Below are 19,607 nucleotides of genomic sequence, written 5' to 3' on the forward strand. Positions count from 1 at the left end.
AATCCTCCTGCCTCGGCCTCCCAAAGTGCTGGGATTACAGGCGTGAGCCACCGCACCCGGCCTGTTTTATTTTCCTCACAGCATGTATCACCTTGTGAACTTTTTAAAAACAGTCTGATTGTTACCCCAATAAACCTGAATGCCCACTATGCAGAAAGACGTGGAAATACATTATGAAAGTGTGTAAAGTGCTGTTATCTTCTGCTCCTCTCAGTCTAATACACCCCTACACATAAAGTGTCATATAATTAGAAGTACTTTAGAGAGTTAAAGATGGTAGTGCGTCAAAGCCACCCCATCCAATGGTCCGGCTCCTGGTGGAACATTTAGTTTTATGCAGGGCTATTTCTCCCCACAAAGATGGTAGTCAATTCCAGGACAACAGAGAAAACCCACTTTCTTTCCTTCTTTTGTGTATTCTTGCTGTATTGAGCACACAGTAGGTGCTGTGTAAATTCCCGCCGACAAACACTCATTAACTGCTTTTGTGAAGCGACTGAAGTTACTGAGTGAAGCTGACTCCGGTTGGAGTGATACATTTGGCTACAGTGATTGAGCGGGCCCCTCTTCTCTGGGCCCCTTTTGTATCTTGTAATCTGTTGCACTTAAGTGTATACATGAAATACACTTACTTGCAGTTGTGATCAGAACTGTGTAAACAGTGTCTGTGTTCGTATTGGGATGCAGTAGGGACTTGAAAGTGGCTAACTTGAGAAGGGCGCTGTGGATGATTTTCTTTGCAAGTGTTTCATGTTTAGTACGTTTTCAAAGTAAGCTATTACACAAAGCTAATAATGCATGATGCACAGAGCATTTCAAGCTACTCTGAAGAAAAGGCACCTCGGGGAGCTGCCTGTTTTGTTTTGTTTTAATGTAAAGTCCATTGCAGACCTAAAGCCCTTACAAGGAACATGGTTTCACTGTCGCGCCGCTTAGAAATCCAGGGAAAAGAGTCAGACGAGCCGTGGGCTAACAACGGCTACCTGAGGGCACCTTCTAACCATATTCTCGAACCTCAGAGAACCTTCCTAAATTCCCTTTCTAGAGTCCCCGCCCTCTGCTGTCACCGTAGTGCGTCAAAGCTCGTAGTCGTCACTGGAGGGGAAAAAGTACGTCGCGCGAGATTCTGCGACGGGATTTGGAAGTTAGGGAACAGCCGCGGCGCAAGCGCACTGGCCTCACAACCCCGGACGGCACGCGGGTAGGTAGGCTAGAACCTAGAGGAGGGAAGCAGAGCGTGCTGGGGTCTTTTATCGCTCTCCGCGCAGTGCGTGGGTCTGCGGATCCGTGGAGGTGCGGAACCTCACTCGGCCTCCCCAGGTCGCGCGTGAGTGCGGCAGAAGCCCTTCTGCTCCTCCACGAGTTGGAGGAGTATAGCGGACGTGCACCCCGGTGTCGGGACGCGAGCTCGTGCTCCTCTTTTCCTCCTAACGGTGGCCCCCACGCACACACTCCAGTCCCCCCGAGAGTTGATCTTCGCCCCTCAGCGCGCCCCTCCTTACCCGGCCCCTCCCACCGGCCCCCGGTTTCCGCCCGCTTGCTAGCTACCTAGCTCGCGGTCCGTAGTCGGCTTCGTCCCTGGGGTCCCTGCTTGGGGGCGGAGAAGATGGCTGGAGGACGTCTGCTGTTGGGGGCGACTTCCTGTCGCCGCCGCCGCTGCCCCCCCTCCCGCCGCCGCCGCTGCCGCCCCTCCCGCCGCCCCCGCCCGAGCCAGTGCTGGAGCAGTGGCGCTATAGCCACGAAAGTGACTGGCAGTGGGCTCTGCGGCGCAGCTTCATCTGTCGGCACCTGCACAGCTATCCCGGGGCTGCCCTCGACCAGCTCCTCGCCCTCTCCGCCGCCTGGACCAACCACGTCTTCCTGGGCTGCAGGTGAGTAAGGTGTGGGTGTCGGGTTAGGGACGGGGGTGAGAGATCGGTGATGGGGAATCGGGTTAGGGACTGCGGTGGAGGGATCGATGATGGTGGTTGGGATAGGGACGGGGGCGGGATGCGTAGGATAGCTTGGAGGCTGGATATTTGGAGGTGCTGGAGGGCACTAGAGGGATCACTCTTGCCCTGGGGGTGGGGTGGCCGACTGTGGTGGCTGGGCATGACATAACAGCTAGTAGGGCGCAGAGATCGCGGAAGCGGCCTCTCCAGGACCAGGGATGGAGATTCTGAAGCAGCGCCTAGAGAGGATTATTGAGAGATGGTCGTTGTAGTTGGTGGCGGTATTAGAGGACGTGGGAAATGATGGATAGCAGCATCTTGGACCTGCGTAGGGCCTTCCAAGCATGCAGTATCCGCAGAGAATATATTCGACAGTTGGGGTTGTGGGGGAAGGGCGAGTGGACCCCACTGTTCTAGTCTCCTCCTGACCACTCTCTTTTTCCATTCCCCTTAAATAAAACACCCCCCTCTACTTGCAGCCCCCTAGCAGGGTCTTACTGTCTTCTCCTGGGGAGGCGGTACGTATCAGCTCTCTGAGCCGCAGCAGCGTCAGCCTTGCTTGTAGATTTGCGCATAATGTGTCTGGACTCAAACAAAGAAATGGATATATCTACTGTAAAAATGGATTGCCCTCTTTTTACCCTAAATGGGATCAGAAGGATTAACATTTGGCTCTGAGTGAGGTTTTAGGGGTGTGTGTGTGTGTGTGTGTGTGTGTGTGTGTGGTGGGGGTGGGGTGTGTGTGTGTGTTTGTTTTTCCCCCCTTTCCTAGAACCTGGTGACGTTTTGAACAGGCCTCTTTGAAAGCTCTTTGCATTCAATGGAGACTGCAGTATGGTTCCAACGCAGTTCTTTTTTTTTTTTTTTGAGCAGGCTGCTTGGACCTCTGTCCTTCAGAACCCCTAAATAGGCCCTATACTAGTCATTCCTTTGATAGACTGGGAGACGACTTCTTTCGACATTCCTGCAATCATAGTTTTTTTTTTTTTTTTTTTATCAGGAAGGATGAGAAATTCTGGAATATGATCATGTCAATTCTGGCCAGTTCAGTTCCAGGAGTGACTGTAACAGATGCAGAAAAATAGGATTGTCTACTCCTGCCCTTAATTATTGAACATGGCATTCAGTGTGATATACTTTGCTCTCATCACATACATTTATTTTTTTGTCTTCTGTAGGTTAGAATAATTTCTACCTCCAGAGATAATGATTAGGAGGAACTGGTTACAACTGAGGAACCCTTAGTTATTAAACAAGTCAGATAAATCTACTTGACCTTTGCCCAACAATGTTCTTGAGTTCAAAAGTTACCTTTATCCTATAATCATAAGTCTCCATCATATCACAGAAGGCTGTTGGGAATCTGAATCCTTAAAATAAAATAAAAACAAAAACTTGAATGAGGGTAACCGTCCTTTGTGTTAATAAATCTTCCCACTAGAATGGAAGCTTCCTTAGGGATAGGGATTTTGCTTTCTTGTTTGTGTAACTTTATCCTCAGTGCCTAGAAGATTGCCTGCTAAATAATAGCTGCTCAATAAATGTGTGTGGAGTGAATGGATGTATACAGCTTTATGATGTATAACACATTTTAAATATTTACTATTTCATTTCCTACAACCTTGGGGATCAGGTGGCGTCTCATTTTTACTGCTAAATCAGTGGAGGCCAAGAAGTTAAGTGACGTGTCCAAGGTCTTACAGCTGGGGCTAGGACCCAGGTCTTCTGATGCCCAGACTGATGCTCTTTCCACTGAGCCACAGCTGCCATATTTGGGAAGGATGGATCATGAGTGAAAGCAAGTAACTGACATAAGCCACATCACTATATCTCAGGATTTAATTCCAAGAACAACACCCTTGTACATAAGCAGGGCATTAAAAACACAAAGTAGGCCAATGGTGGTTGGTGTTAAAGGCTCAACCATTGCAGGCTGTTGTGTGTGCACACAGGTGCATCTGTGGATACTATGTATGCTATAGTCACCATGTTACATTGTAGCTAAGTCAGTTTAGTTAATACAAGAATTGCCATTACATTATCAGATAGCTTAACTGAAAAGTCATGTTTGCATTGTATCTGATAGTCTCCATATAGGAGAAAGGGAAGGGCCAATGAAGAATCTTGGAAGCTAGGGACCAAGTGCAGTCTTCCACTTTAGATGGGCTTTATGTTACCTCTCATCTGCAGGTGGGTAAAACGTGTGTTCCAATACTTGTTGATGTAATGTAGATGTCGGCAGAGTTCTTGTTTTCTGTGACAGAATACTCTTCTCTCAAGTGAACTGCAGAATACATGGTGAAATAGCTCTTTCTAAACTTAAATTGTTAATTCTTTTTTTTTTTTTTTTTTTTGAGACAGAGTCTTGCTCTGTCGCCCAGGCAGGAGTGCGGTGGCATGATCTCGGCTCACTGCAACCCCCACCTCCTGTGTTCAATCTGTTCTCATGTCTCAGTCTCCTGAGTAGCTGGGATTTGCGGGCATGCACCACTACACCTGGCTCATTTTTGTAATTTCGGTAGAGACAGGGTTTTGCCATTTTGGCCAGGCTGGTCTTGAACTCCTGGACTCAAGTGATCTGCCCGCCTTGGCTTCCCAAAGTGCTGGGATTACAGGAGTGAGTCACTGCACCTGGCCTTAAATTGTTGATTTGTTGCTCAAGGTTTATCACTTGACTTTTGGAACAGGCTGTGAACCAATAGCAAAGAGGAATTTCCTTGCTCTTTTTTCCCTCTGGCAAAATGTTTTGTGTTCCATTTTACTTGGGGCTGAAATAAACTTCTAGGTCAAATAAATCTTTGAAAATTCCTTCATCATAAGACCAAGCCTGGAGGAACTCAAATGTGCAGGGAAACAGAACATATTTCATTCCTTTTGGTGATGGTGGCAATTTCCACAGAACAAATTTGAGTATCTTCTTGACTCTGGAACTGGGGTTTTCAAACTTAAGTACACATCAAAATCACCTGTTAGGCTTGTTGAAACAGATTGCTGGGTCCCAGCCCCAGGGTGTCTGACTCTGTAAGTCTGAGGTGGGGCCTCACAATTTGTATTTTTGACAAGTTCCCAGGTGATGCTGATGTTGCTGATCCAGAGAACAGCACTCTCAGAACCACTGCTTTGTAGGATAAAATAAAAATGTTTCTATTCTGTTTTTTAATCATTTTCTCCCTCATTGTCCAGGCAACCAGAAAGCTCAAATGGCTAGAATTGTTTCACTTCGGTTTTGTCTGTTTTGTTTAAGTAAACAACTTAACCAAGAGTTTTTTCTGCAAGCAATTTCTAAGATTTGTGGCTAGTGAAAAATTAGTTCAGTTTTCTGACCAACTACATCTGCAGCACTTAAATAATCGTACATATGAATGCCTAAAGAACTGTGTGATTTTTACTTAAAATTGTAGATAGTGTCTTTATATTTAATAAAGCAGTTTGATTAACTGGGGCATTTAGTTTTCCAGTCGTTGATCAATAAGATTAGAAGGAGAATCCTGGCCTACTATTTACCTTTGATGAGACATTAATTAATAGATAAAATATACCTTAAAATGAACCAGCTTTGCTCCCTTATTTGTCTCTTCCTGGTTGATACAAGACTGTGTTTGGAAGGTAGATGCTGGCTGGGCTCATGTTGCAAAACTGTGCACATAGTAGGGAGAGTGCAGCAATCACTAATGAAATGGTGTGGGAGCTTTTGAAAGATTATCAGTAATCTGGGTATATGTTATTCACTTATGACGTCAGGAGTCTTATTAATTGTTGTTGTTGTTGTTGTTTTAATAGAGATGGGGTTTCCCTGTGTGGCTCAGGCTGATCTTGAACTCCTGAGTTCAAGTGATCCACCCGCCTTGGCCTCCCAAAGTGCTGGGATTACAGGAGTGAGCCACAGTGCCTGGCCTGAGTCTTTTTTTCTTTTTCTTTTCTCTTCTCTTTTCTTTCTTTTTTTTTTTTTGTGACAATATTTCGCTCGTTTCCCAGGCTGGAGTGCAATGGCGCAATCTCAGCTCACCACAACCTCCGCCTCCTGAGTTCAAGCAGTTCTGCCTCAGTCTCCCTAGTAGCTGGGATTACAGGCGTGCACCACCACGCCTGACTAATTTTGTATTTTTAGTGGAGACAGGGTTTCTCCATGTTGGTCAGGCTGGTCTGGAACTCCCGACCTCAGGTGATCGCCCACCTCAGCCTCCCAAAGTGCTGGGATTACAGGCATGAGCCACTGTGGCCAGCATTTTCTTTTGTTTTGTTTTGTTTTGTTTTTTGAGAGAGCCTTGCTCTGTCACCCAGGCTGAAGTGTAATGGTGTGATCTCAGCTCAGTGCAGCCTCCGCCTCCTGAGTTCAAGCCATTCTCCTGCCTCCACCTTCCAAGTAGCTGGGATTACAGGCATGCACCACCACACCCAGCTAATTTTGTTTGTATTTTCAGTAGAGACGGGGTTTCACCACGTTGGCCAGGCTGGTCCTGACCTCAGGTGATCCGCCCACCTGGGTCTTCCAAAGCGCTGGGATTATAGGCATGAGCCATTCCGCCAGGCTCCAGCCCAAGTCTTATGAATAGGTTTTTTTTTTTTTAATTAGTTTTCCTTATGAATAGTTTTGAATAAACAATTTTATATTTGGAAACCTTAATCTTTGCTTAATTTTCAAATCTCAGCTTTTTTCTTTGAACTTAGTAGAACAGTTTAATATATTTTTTAAAAGTTTTATAAAAGGCTGTGCCTGGTGGCCCATGCCTGTACTCCCAGCACTTTGGGAGCCTGAGGCGGGCAGATCACGTGAGGTCAGGAGTTTGAGACCAGCCTGGCCAATGTGGTAAAACTCCGTCTCTATCGGGCGTGATGATGGGTGCTTGTAGTCCCAGCTACTGGGGAGGCTGAGTTGGGAGAATCACTTGAACCTGGGAGGCAGGGGTTGCAATGAGCCGAGATAGCATCACTGCACTTCAGCTTGGGTGCCAGATCGAGAGTCCGTCTCAAAAAAAAAAAAAGCTTGTAAGCATCTATTGCTGAATATTTATTAAATTTCAGATGCTATTGTATATTATAGTGGTTTATGTTTTTCATAGGTATGCACATATATGCACCTGTTTTGTGTCCAGAGATGTAAAACTTACAGATGTTTTTGTTCATTAGAAATCATCTTTTTATGTGCTAGATGTGGTGGGATAGTTGAGTCACATCCTGGTTTCCAAAAGCTTGGTATAATATCAGCTACTTTTGAGAACCATAGACCTCAGAATTTTGGGATTCTTTCTTTTTCTTTTGAGACAGTCTTGCTCTGTCACCCAGGCTAGAGTGCAGCCTGAGATATCAGCTCACTGCAACCTCCGCCTCCCGGGTTCAAGCGATTCTCCTGCCTCAGCCTCCTGTGTAGCTGGGTCTACAGGCGCACGCCACCACGACTGGCTAATTTTTGTATTTTTAATAGAGACAGGGTTTCACCATGTTGTCCAGGCTGGTCTTGAACTCCTAGCCTCAAGTGATCTACCTGCCTCGGCCTCCCAAAGTGCTGGGATTACAGGCGTGAGCCACCATGCCTGGCCTGGTTTTCTTTTTTAAGCATTTATAATCTAAAGGATAACTTAGCAGACTTAAAAATATAGTACGTGTGCATCTTAAAAAAATTACTATATTAGACTTGCCTTAATGATGTCTTACATTTTATTCAATAATACGAATACTGTATAGCCATTAAAACTCATGTGGTAATGATGTGGAGAAAAGGCTTATGGTACAGTAAATTAACAAAAAACCCCACTAGATTTCAAATCAACATAGGTGACCTGATATTGACGGGGAGTTATGGAAAACACAGAAAAAACATTAAAAAATAAACCCCAACATGGCCGGGACGTGGTGGCTCACACCTGTATCTCAGCACCAAATTGGGAGGCGGAGGCGGGCAGATCACGAGGTCAGGAGTTCGAGACCAGCATGGCCAACATGGTGAAACCCAGTCTCTACTAAAAATACAAAAATTAGCTGGATGTGACGGTGCACTCCTGTAATCCCAGCTACTTGGGAGGCTGAGACAGGAGAATCACTTGAACCAAGGAGGCAGAGGCTGCAGTGAGCCGAGATCGCGCCATTGCCTGGGCAATAGAGTGAGACTCAGTCTCAAAAAAAAAAAATAATAATTAATTAAAAAAAAAACCCGGCCGGGCGCGGTGGCTCAAGCCTGTAATCCCAGCACTTGGGAGGCCGAGACGGTGGATCACGAGGTCAGGAGATCGAGACCATCCTGGCTAACACAGTGAAACCCCGTCTCTACTAAAAATACAAAAACTAGCCGGGCGAGGTGGCGGGCGCCTGTAGTCCCAGCTACTCGGGAGGCTGAGCAGGAGAATGGCGTAAACCCGGGAGGCGGAGCTTGCAGTGAGCTGAGATCTGGCCACTGCACTCCAGTCCGGGCGACAGAGCGAGACTCCGCCTCAAAAAAAAAAAAAAAAAAAAAAAAAACCCAACATGTTGATGAAGTTATCAGTAGTTGGAGTTATTATTACTATTTTTGAGATAGGTTCTCACTCTGTCACCCAGGCTGGAGTGCAGTGGTGTGATCACAGCTCACTGTAGCCTGCCTCAACTTCCTAGGCTCAAGTGATTTGAGTAGTTGGGATTACAGGTGTACACCACCATGTCCAGCTTTTTTTTTTTTCTTTTGTAGAGACAGGGTCTTGCCATGTTGCCCAGGCTGATCTCGAACTCCTGGGCTTATGTGATCCTCTTGCCTTGGTCTCCCAGAGTGTTAGGATTACAGGTATGAGCCACCGCTCCCGGCCAGTGGTTGGGAATGTAGGTGCTTTTCTTGGTGGATTTTCTAAAATTCCTGGTGTTAAACGTGTTACTTTAAAACACACTATTAAAAAATAGGCTCTGGAGAAACTAAATAATAAAAGCTTTACTGCCTTGGCTTACTTTAAATATGTGGCACCACTTCTTTATCTTTGGATAGCTACTCTGAATAATTGTAGAAGCCTCGTGGTCTTACTAAACACTCCAGATTCATATTTACATTGTTCTTTGAATAGTGAAGTGTTTGTTAGGTACTATATGGTCTTTTTCATTATTGTTCAAGCTGGCTGGGCTTCTTCAGTATTATGACTTCATAGCAAAGGACAGAGAACTGTATCAGCAACCTATGCAAAGACTTATTTTTATGGCCTATGGGTGAAGTTGAATTTTGTGGCAGATGTAATGAATAGGGTATAGTAAGTAGGTAGAGTAATTACTAATGCTGGAAGAAACCTGAGAAAAGTGAGCATGAATGAGTGAGCCCTAAGTGCATCACACCGTAAGACATATATGCCATTCGCAGTTGTACACTGTACTTGGAATCAGGCTCTAACTGAAGGTCTGGAGAATATTGACTGGAATTCAAGGTAAGTTGCCTGGTTGTAGGGCCACTTTTGGTAACAGGCATGGGATTAGTAGTTTAAGATGTATAGACTCATCTCATTTTCATAGTTTTTTTTTTTTTTTTTTTTTTGAGATGGAGTTTTACTCTTGCTGCCCAGGCTGGAGTGCAATGGCGTGATCTCGGCTCACTGCAACCTCTGCCTCCTGGGTTCAAGCGATTCTCCTGTCTCAGCCTCCCAAGTAGCTGGGATTACAGGCATGTGCCATCACACCCGGCTAATTTTTGTATTTTTAGTAGAGACAGGATTTGTCTATGTTGGTCAGGCTGGTCTCGAATTCCCGACCTCAGGTGATCCACCTACCTTGGCCTCCCAAAGTGTTGGGATTACAGGTGTGAGCCACATGCGCCCAGCTTTTGTTTTTATCTCATATTTTGGAAATGGGACTCCCCAATTTGAATGGAAGTGATATGTAGAATGTATTGTGTTTATTTTATTTTATTTTATTTTTATTATTTTTGAGACAGAGTCTCGCTCTTGTCGTCCAGACTGGAGTGCAGTGGTGCCATCTCAGCTCACTGCAACCTCCGCCTCCCGGGTTCAAGTGATTCTCCTGCCTCAGCCTCCCAAGTAGCTGGGATTACAGGCACCTGCCACTATGCCCGGCTAATTTTTGTATTTTTAGTAGAGACGGGGTTTCACCATGTTGGCCAAGCTGGTCTTGAACTCCTGACCTCAGGTGATCTGCCCACCCCAGCCTCCCAAAGCGTTGGGATTACAGGTATGAGCCACCCTGCCCAGCCATATTGTGTTTTCGACTGTGCTTTCTGATGTTCAGATAAGAGTCAATGAAGATAAAATTACTCTTGGCATTTAAATACTCGTGCTAGCTTTAGCAGCAACAGTTGTCAATAGAAAGTGCAGGTTACAACTGAACTACCTTCCAGCAATCTGTCGGGGAGGCCACCGTGCCTTGACTTCTGTTTTGCGTGGAATGATACGTGATGGGTGTGCAACCTGTTCTGCTGAAAATGGAAAATGTTACCCTCCTTCTGGTTTAGAACCGATTCATGTAAAGGTGTGATAGTTACTCGTTTTCAGAACTTTCTTCCCAAATGCTACCAGAAATCTCTTTTTTGGTCCTAGGCTGGGGAAGGCTCTGAAGGTAGGAAGGGAGAACAGGTAACCGTGATAACAAACACTTCACTTGAGCTCCTGTTTCTGTTTCTCTGTAGTAAAATGTTATTCTATCAAGCAGCCAATCTTCATAAGGAGCCCTTTTTTTTTTTTTTTTTTTTTTTTTTTTTTTAAAAAGAGTCGGTGTGAGCCGGGTGCAGTTGCTCATGCTGTAATCCTAGTACTTTGAGAAGGTTGAGGCAGGTGGATTACCTGAGGTCAGGAGTTCAAGATCAGCCTGGCCAACTTGGCAAAACCCCGTCTCTACTGAAAAATACAAAAATTAGCTAGGCGTGGTGGCGCGTGCCTGTATCCCAGCTACTTGGGAGGCTGAGGCAGGAGAATTGCTTGAACCCAGGAAGTGGTGGTTGCAGTGAGCTGATACTGTGTCACTGCACTCCAGCCTGGGAGACAGAGCAAGGCTCCCTCTCAAAAAAAAAAAAAAAACCCAGAGAGAGAGAGAGACAGGGTCTCACTCTGTCACCCAGGCTGGAGTGCAGTGGTGCTATCACAGCTCACTGCAGCCTTGACCTTCCCTGCTCAAGTGATCCTGCCACCTCAGCCTCCCAAGTAGCTGGGACTCCAGGCATGGGTCACCATGCCTGGCTCTGTTTTTTGTTTGTTTTTTTATTTTTTATTTTTGAAATGATGGTGTTTTGCCATGTTGTCCAGGCTGGTCTTGAATTCCTGGCTTCAAGTGATCTGCCCACCTCCACCTCTCAATGTGCTGGGATTACAGGCATGAACCACTGTGCTCAGCCAGGAGACATTTTTTTAATTGTATATTTTAAAGCTTTGTCTTAAAATTTCAAACACACAAAAATAGAAAAGAGTTTAATGAATCCCATGTACCCATCACTAAGCAGTCATCAGCAGTCTGCCATACTACCCTTCTTCCTTCATCTATTCTGCCCTAGCTTTTTATGGGCACTAGTCTGGAGTATATTTTTTAAAATCGTGACATCATTTCACCTGTACATTCTTCAGTACACATCTGTATCAGATAAGAATTTTTAAAAATAGAGTCACCATACCATTATTCATATTCAACAAAATGAACAGTAATTTCTTAAAAATCACCCAATGCCTTTCATGTCATTTTCTTCATTTGTCTCAAATGTCTTTTTACAGCTTGTTTGATTCATTCATGATACAAAGTCTATACAGTGTATTTGATTGATCCATCTCCTTTAACCTATAGCTACTCCCTCTTTTATTTTCATTCTACAGTATTTATTTGATGAGGAGACTGGGCTGTCACATACTGTTCCCTCATTCTGGAGTTGGATAGTTCCATTCTTGTGGTGTTTCACATGTTTCTGGGAGTCAGGAACTTGATTAGGTTCAGGTTTAATTCTCTGGAGAGCCATAATGCTTTCTAGATAGTGCCGTGGTGTTCTATTGTATCACATCGTGGGGTACATGTTTGCTTGTCCCGCTTTTAGTGATATTAAGATGATAAAGTCCCCGATCAGCTTTTTAAACTGAAATTTTTCTTGAGATAATTATAGATTCACATGCAACTGTAAGAAATAATACAAAGAGATGGCCGGGTGCGGTGGCTCATGCCTGTAATCCCGGCACTTTGGAAGGCTGAGGCTGGTGGAGAGGTCAGGGGGTTGACACCAGCCTGGCCAACATGATGAGACCCTTGTCTTACTAAAAATACAAAAATTAGCCCCGCATGGTGATGCGTGCTTATAGTCCCAGCTACTTGGGCGACTGAGGCAGGAGAATCACTTGAATCCAGGAGACGGAGGTTGTGGTGAGCCGAGATCACGCCATTGCATTCCAGCATGGGTGACAGAGCGAGACTCTGTCTCAAAAAAAAAAGTTCCTTTTTGTCTCAAGTAGTGTTCCATAGTGTATATGTACCAGAATCTAACTATTCACCTGTTGAAGGACATCTGGGTTGATTGTAGTTTTGGGCTGTTACAAATAAAGCAGGTTTTTGTGTGAACATAAGTTCTCATTTCTCTGGAATAAATGTCCAAGAGTGTAATTGCAATTGCTGGATCAAGTGGTAACTGATTTTTTTTTTTTTTTTTTTTGGGAGGCGGAGTTTCATTCTTGTTGCCCAGGCTGGGGTGCAGTGGTGCGATCTTGGCTCGCCTCCTGGGTTCAAGCGATTCTCCTGCCTCAGCCTCCCGAGTAGCTGGGATTACAGGCATGTGCCACCATGCCTGACTAATTTTGTCTTTTTAGTAGAGACGGGGTTTCTCCATGTTGATCAGGCTGGTCTCAAACTCAGGTGATCCGCCCACCTTGGCCTCCCAAAGTGCTGGGATTACAAGCGTCAGCCACCGCACCCGGTCTAATGTTTGGTTTTATAAGAAGCTACCAAACTTTTCCAGAGTGACTGTATAATTTTACATTACCAGCAGCAATGTCTGAGTGATCCAGTTTCTTCTCATTTTTGCCAGCATTTGGTATTGTCACTTTTTTTTTTTTGGAGACGGAGTCTTGCTGTGTCACCCAGGCTGGAGTGCAGTGGCACAATCCCGGCTCTCTGCAACCTCTGCCTCCCAGGTTCAAGCGATTCTATTGCCTCATCCTCCTGAGGAGCTGTGATTATAGGCACATGCCACCACACCAAGCTAATTTTTGTATTTTTAGTAGAGATGGGATTTCACCGTGTTGGTCAGGCTGGTCTTGAACTCCTGACCTCGTGAATCACCCGTCTTGGCCTCCCAAAGTGCTGGGATTACAGGCGTGAGCTACCGTGCCCAGCCATTGTCACTTTTTTATTTTGACCATTCTAATAAGTGTATAGTGATACCTCATTGTGATTTTTAAATTGCATTTCCCTGGTGGCTAGTGATGAACATCTTTTCATGTGCTTATTTGCAATCTGTCTATCCTCTTTGGTGAAATATTTTGTTTATGTCTTTTGTTCATTTTTTAATTTGAATTTTTTTTTTTTTTTTTTAACTATTGAGTTTTAGGTACTAGTCTTTTGTCAAGTGTGTGGTTTACAACTATTTTCTCCCAGTCTTCAGCTTGACTTTTCATCCTCTTCACGGTCTTTCAAGAGCAAACATTTTTACTCTTTTTTTTTTTTTTTTTCGAGACGGAGTCTCCCTCTGTCGCCCAGACCCAGACTGGAGTGTAGTGGCGCGATCTCAGCTCACTGCAACCTCCCGGGTTCGAGTGATTCTCCTGCCTCAGTCTTCCAAGTAGCTTGGACTGCAGGTGTGTAGCACCATGCCCAGCTATTGCTTTTTTTCTATTTTTGTAGAGATGGGGTGTTGCCATGTTGGCCAGGCTGGTCCTGAACTCCTGACCTCAAGTAATCCACCTGCCTTGGCCTCCCAAAGTGCTGGGATTACGGGAGTGAGCCACCACACCCAGCCAAAACTTTTTAATTTCAATGAGGTCCATTTTGTCACCAGTTTTTTTATGGATCATGCTTGCTATCAAGCCTAAGAACTGTTTGCCTAGCTCTAGATCCCACAGATTTTCTCCTGTGTTTTTTTCAATAAAAGTTTCGTAGTTTTACATTTAGGTTTATGATGCATTTTGAGTTAGTTTTTTGTAAGGTGTGAAGTTTAGGTTGTAGAGTTTTGTTTTTTTTGTTTTGTTTTGTTTTGTTTTGCCTATGGATGCCCACTTGTTCCGGTGCCATTTGTTGAGAAGGCTATCCTTCCTCCATTGAATTGCCTTGGCACCTTTGTCAGTAATCAGTTGAGAATATTTGCTTGGGTCTGACTGTGAGTTCTTCCCCCATTAGCTTTTCACCTAATAGATTTAGCAGCCATTGATTGATTGATTCATTGGTTGATTTTTTTTTTTTTTTTTTTTAAGATGGAGTCTAGCTCTGTCTCTCAGGCTGGAGTGCAGTGGCATGATCTCGGCTCGCTGCAGCCTCTGCCTCCCAGGTTCAAGCAGTTTTCCTGCCTCAGCCTCCTGAGTAGCTGGTATTACAGGTGTCCACCACCATGCCCGGGTAATTTTTGTATTTTTAGTAGAGATGGAGTTTCACCATGTTGGCCAGGCTGTTCTCGAACTCCTGACCTCAAGTGATCCACCTGCTTCGGCCCTCCAAAGTGCTGAGATTACAGGTGTGAGCCATCATACCCGCCTGATGATTGTTTTTTATTTTATTGTAGGTTACGAAATGGTAGTAGTCCATCGTTCCTTCATTTATTAGCTGGAATGCTTCTCTAAAAGATATTTTCCTCATCATCTCTTTGGTTGCTCTAAGTACAGTTTATACAGGAAAATGCAGGATAAATGTTTGCTTTCTTCCTTTCATATTTACCTGTTTGCAGAATAATGACATGGTTCCTTCCATCCTTCAAAGGTGACCAATAATAGTTAGTAAGTATCATTATGAACTAATGGAATTTCAACATATTTGATGTGTTTCAATCCATTGCCATCATTGTTCTTATCGATATTTTAGTTGGCTCACTTTGCCAGTATGAGTCTATTCAGATTGGCTTCCGAGTCCATTTGACACAACCCCTTTGATCTTTGACAGATTCCTTGTTTTTAGGTGCTAGAAGATTTCTCAGGCTCACCTTAGACATTTCCTGCCACAGACTTAGAATCAGCCACTTCTCTAAGGACCCTGATTCCATTTCAAGAGAAATGGTAGAGACCACAATCAAAACAAATCATGAATTTATACTGATATTTTCAATTCAAATTAAAGATAAGGTTTTTGCTAAAATTTTTTGAGTTTATATTTGTATGTCTTATGCTGAAAAAATCTTGATTTCCTAATTAGTAACATAATTATTCATTTGATCGGTAAATATTTTAGGGCCAATTCTTTGGTTTTATAGCTAAAATACCCTGTTGATAAAGTCTTGTGGGAGCAATTATAAGACTGGCTTATTTTGAAGCTTTTTTAAAAAGACATCCTTACCTGTTTTAACTGTAGATTATATTAACTTAAATAGGTACAGCCCACGCCTGATGGAAAAAATTCTCCAAATGGCTGAAGGTATTGATATTGGGGAGATGCCTTCATATGATCTGGTGCTGTCCAAGCCTTCCAAAGGTCAAAAACGCCACCTCTCAACATGTGATGGTGAGTATACTTGTTTCTGAAAGGTGGGATTTGAAGAAACAACATGGCTTTAAAAATGATATGAGTGTGGTATATGATTTCAAATAACATTGGTAATATTAGTTCTTACAGGTAAAAGAGTTTTAGCTTTTAGTTATATACAATTTTTTGAGTATGCTAAATAGAATTGAAAACTAAGAATATTGAAATCATGTTATTATGCAGTCCTTGAAATTTATGCCATGGAACCGCCCTCTAAATAAAATCTTATACTGTGATCACTTGAGCATCTAAGTCCCTAAATCCTCTTGGATGGGTCCGGAATGGACGAGCTTTCTACTGAGCAGTGTTACAGGGAGGAAGCTCTAGTGTCTAGTATAGCCTCATCAGAGTTCTTCTATAGCTTTAAATTTGGCATCTCACATAAATCATTAGTTTCCAGCTGTTGTTTGTTCTAGAAAGAAAATAGAGCAAACACCCTTTTGTGATGAATGGGTCAGAGCTGAGGTTTTGAAGTTGAAAACTTTTGATCATTCTTTTTCTTTGATTTTTAGTCACAACTATGTAAAGCACCATCACAGAGTCACTCACCTCTGATACAAAAGAGAAAGGCTTTGTAACTGCCTCTGCTCATCATCTGCCTTGCATTAGAGCCATCTTTCCCATTTTCAATCCTTAAGTGAGCTTTTCAGCATGGGTGGTATGAGATTGTACTGGAACAATCTTCCAGTCCACTTCACCTTCCAGCACAAGTGAAGAGTATACTTCACCTGTGCTTTAGCTCATTTGATGCAAAAGCAGCTACCAGTAATGTGTGGTGGTGACCTGCATACTTGACTCAATGGTATATTTTCTATCACGGGTCTTCCCGTACATGTGGAAAGACAGGGAACATCCCTCCTTATGCTGGAATCTTACATTGATAATTGAGTCCCTTCACCCAAATGATGTGAAGTTTTTGTGATGGAAGTATCTCGTACCGACAATGCAGCTTGCAAATAATATGGTTGGTACTATTTTCCTGTTTGGTTCTTTTGAAATATTCCCATTTTAATGAATTGTAAATTTCACTCATTCTATAGGTCAAAATCCTCCTAAAAAGCAAGCCGGTTCCAAATTCCATGCGAGACCTCGTTTTGAGCCTGTACATTTTGTAGCTAGTAGTTCAAAAGATGAAAGACAGGAAGATCCTTATGGCCCTCAAACAAAAGAGGTAAATGAACAAACACATTTTGCCAGCATGCCAAGAGACATCTACCAAGATTATACTCAAGACTCTTTCAGTATACAAGATGGGAATTCTCAGTATTGTGATTCATCAGGATTCATTCTCACAAAAGACCAGCCTGTAGCAGCCAACATGTATTTTGACAGTGGGAACCCTGCCCCAAGCAGCACATCACAGCAGGCAAACTCCCAGTCAGCTCCTGAGCCTTCACCATCACAGACATTTCCCGAGTCCGTGGTAGCCGAGAAGCAGTATTTTATTGAAAAATTAACGGCGACAATCTGGAAGAACCTTTCTAATCCAGAGATGACTTCTGGATCTGATAAAATTAATTATACATATATGTTAACTCGTTGTATTCAGGCGTGTAAGACAAATCCTGAGTATATATATGCTCCTTTAAAGGAAATTCCTCCTGCCGACATCCCCAAAAATAAAAAACTTCTAACTGATGGCTATGCTTGTGAAGTTAGATGCCAAAATATCTACTTAACTACAGGTTATGCTGGCAGCAAGAATGGGTCCAGGGATCGAGCTACAGAACTAGCTGTAAAACTCTTGCAGAAACGTATTGAAGTTAGAGTTGTCCGGCGGAAATTCAAACATACGTTTGGAGAGGACCTCGTGGTGTGTCAGATTGGCATGTCCTCCTATGAATTTCCTCCAGCTCTGAAACCACCAGAAGACCTGGTGGTGCTGGGTAAAGATGCTTCCGGGCAGCCAGTTTTTAATGCTTCCGCCAAACACTGGACCAATTTTGTCATTACAGAAAATGCAAATGATGCAATTGGTATCCTTAACAATTCTGCCTCATTCAACAAGATGTCAATTGAATACAAATATGAGATGATGCCAAATCGCACATGGCGTTGTCGAGTGTTTTTACAAGATCACTGCTTAGCTGAAGGTTATGGAACCAAGAAAACAAGTAAACATGCAGCTGCCGACGAGGCTTTGAAAATTCTTCAAAAAACACAGCCCACTTATCCATCTGTCAAAAGTTCACAATGCCATACAGGCTCTTCACCCAGAGGATCTGGAAAGAAGAAAGATATAAAGGATCTTGTAGTTTATGAGAATTCTTCAAATCCCGTGTGCACGCTGAATGACACAGCTCAGTTTAACCGAATGACAGTTGAGTATGTCTATGAAAGGATGACAGGCCTCCGCTGGAAATGCAAAGTGATTCTAGAGAGTGAAGTAATTGCAGAAGCAGTTGGGGTGAAGAAAACTGTCAAATATGAAGCTGCTGGGGAAGCTGTGAAAACCCTCAAAAAGACCCAGCCAACTGTCATTAACAACTTGAAGAAAGGAGCTGTTGAAGATGTGATTTCAAGAAATGAAATTCAGGGCCGCTCAGCAGAGGAGGCTTACAAACAACAAATCAAAGAAGATAACATTGGAAATCAGCTTCTGAGAAAGATGGGTTGGACTGGTGGTGGTTTAGGTAAATCTGGTGAGGGCATACGGGAGCCTATCTCAGTCAAAGAGCAGCATAAGCGGGAAGGGCTTGGTCTGGATGTAGAGAGGGTGAATAAAATTGCCAAGAGAGATATTGAACAGATCATCAGAAACTACGCCCGCTCCGAGAGCCACACAGATTTGACTTTCTCTAGAGAGCTGACTAATGATGAACGGAAGCAAATACATCAGATTGCCCAGAAGTATGGTCTTAAGAGTAAGTCTCATGGGGTGGGCCATGATAGGTACCTGGTGGTAGGTAGAAAAAGACGGAAGGAAGACCTACTAGATCAGCTCAAACAGGAAGGCCAAGTGGGCCATTACGAGCTTGTTATGCCTCAAGCAAATTGAGATCTTACTAATTTATTTTGTAAATGCCTAATGAGGCAGATTTTTGAATTAAATGCTACATGTTCCGGTTGCAGAGTATATTCATAAGATGTCTCACCTTGTTCATTTCACATAGTGGTTTATTAGATATTGGAACCTAAAGAATTCTGTCCACTTGTATTAGCTTAATCCAGCAGATGATATTGTGCAGTTACTGTTTGTGTCTTTGATATTGCTGTGTCCCTCAGATTTTAGTAGTTTGACAAGCAAGAACACATATCCAAATGGAATTTTACCCCGAGAAATTCTCATTTTAAAGGGCATAGCACAGCAACCTGCAACAATATGTAAAGTTGATATTGACTGCAATAAAAACCCAGTCTTAATTCCAGATTTACTGAAAATGTCAGATCATTTTGTATTAATCTATTTTCATCCTTGTGTGAAGCCAGTTATAGAATGTTTAACAAATAAATTGTGCTGTACACGTAAATGTCCTTACCAACTAAATGATGTAAAAGTTTCTTAAAGTAATTTTAGTGTTCATTTATTTATAACTTCTACCATGTGATTTCCAGAATATTGGAAGTGATTACTGTATCTTGTGATATATGGGTTTTAACAAATTCTAGTCTTCACGCTGAGAGAGCACTACTTGAGAGAGCAGTTGAAAGTTTCAAAAACTTTGGTTCAATCTGAAGAAAGGAAGCTTGAACTGTTTGTTCTTGGTGCCTTGCAGAGAGACTCACAGCAACTCTCCATTATAGCTTTCACACAGTTTGGATGTGCAGCACATCCAAGACAACCACAGCTGTGGTAGAGCTTGGTAAAAGACTGAAGATACATTGGTGCTTTGATGAAAAGGTCAGTTAGCTGGTCCCTCTCTCAAAAAGCTTATTAAGCCTGAAAAGCCAACTTTGTAACATATTTAAAACTGCTATTTTCGCTTATTTCTGGAATGTAAAAAAAAAATGTATAAAAAGAATTAGTGTATGCTTCCTGAATAAAAAGGAGCCAAAGTTGATCAGAATGGTGGCGTGCTCATTTCCGGGCAGCAGCCTCGTAGCAGCACTGGGTCTTTGGAGAAGGGAAGTGGTGTTTGCACAGAATAGTTC

The 19,607-nt window shown here is 43.3% G+C and overlaps 1 protein-coding gene across 1 annotated transcript; it reads left to right on the forward strand.

The window, feature by feature from the left end:
• Positions 1-877: 877 nt before the first annotated feature.
• Positions 878-19,516, forward strand: NKRF (NFKB repressing factor). Its single transcript, XM_033202103.1, is given in 4 exon segments — positions 878-1,625; positions 1,628-1,871; positions 15,364-15,494; positions 16,556-19,516. Coding segments are annotated over 4 exon segments (2,352 nt in total). The 5' UTR covers positions 878-1,606; the 3' UTR covers positions 18,514-19,516.
• Positions 19,517-19,607: the final 91 nt, after the last annotated feature.

Source organism: Trachypithecus francoisi, unplaced genomic scaffold (genome assembly GCF_009764315.1).
Source record: "Trachypithecus francoisi isolate TF-2019V2 unplaced genomic scaffold, Tfra_2.0 Lachesis_group6, whole genome shotgun sequence".
NCBI classification, from domain to species: Eukaryota; Metazoa; Chordata; class Mammalia; order Primates; family Cercopithecidae; genus Trachypithecus; species Trachypithecus francoisi.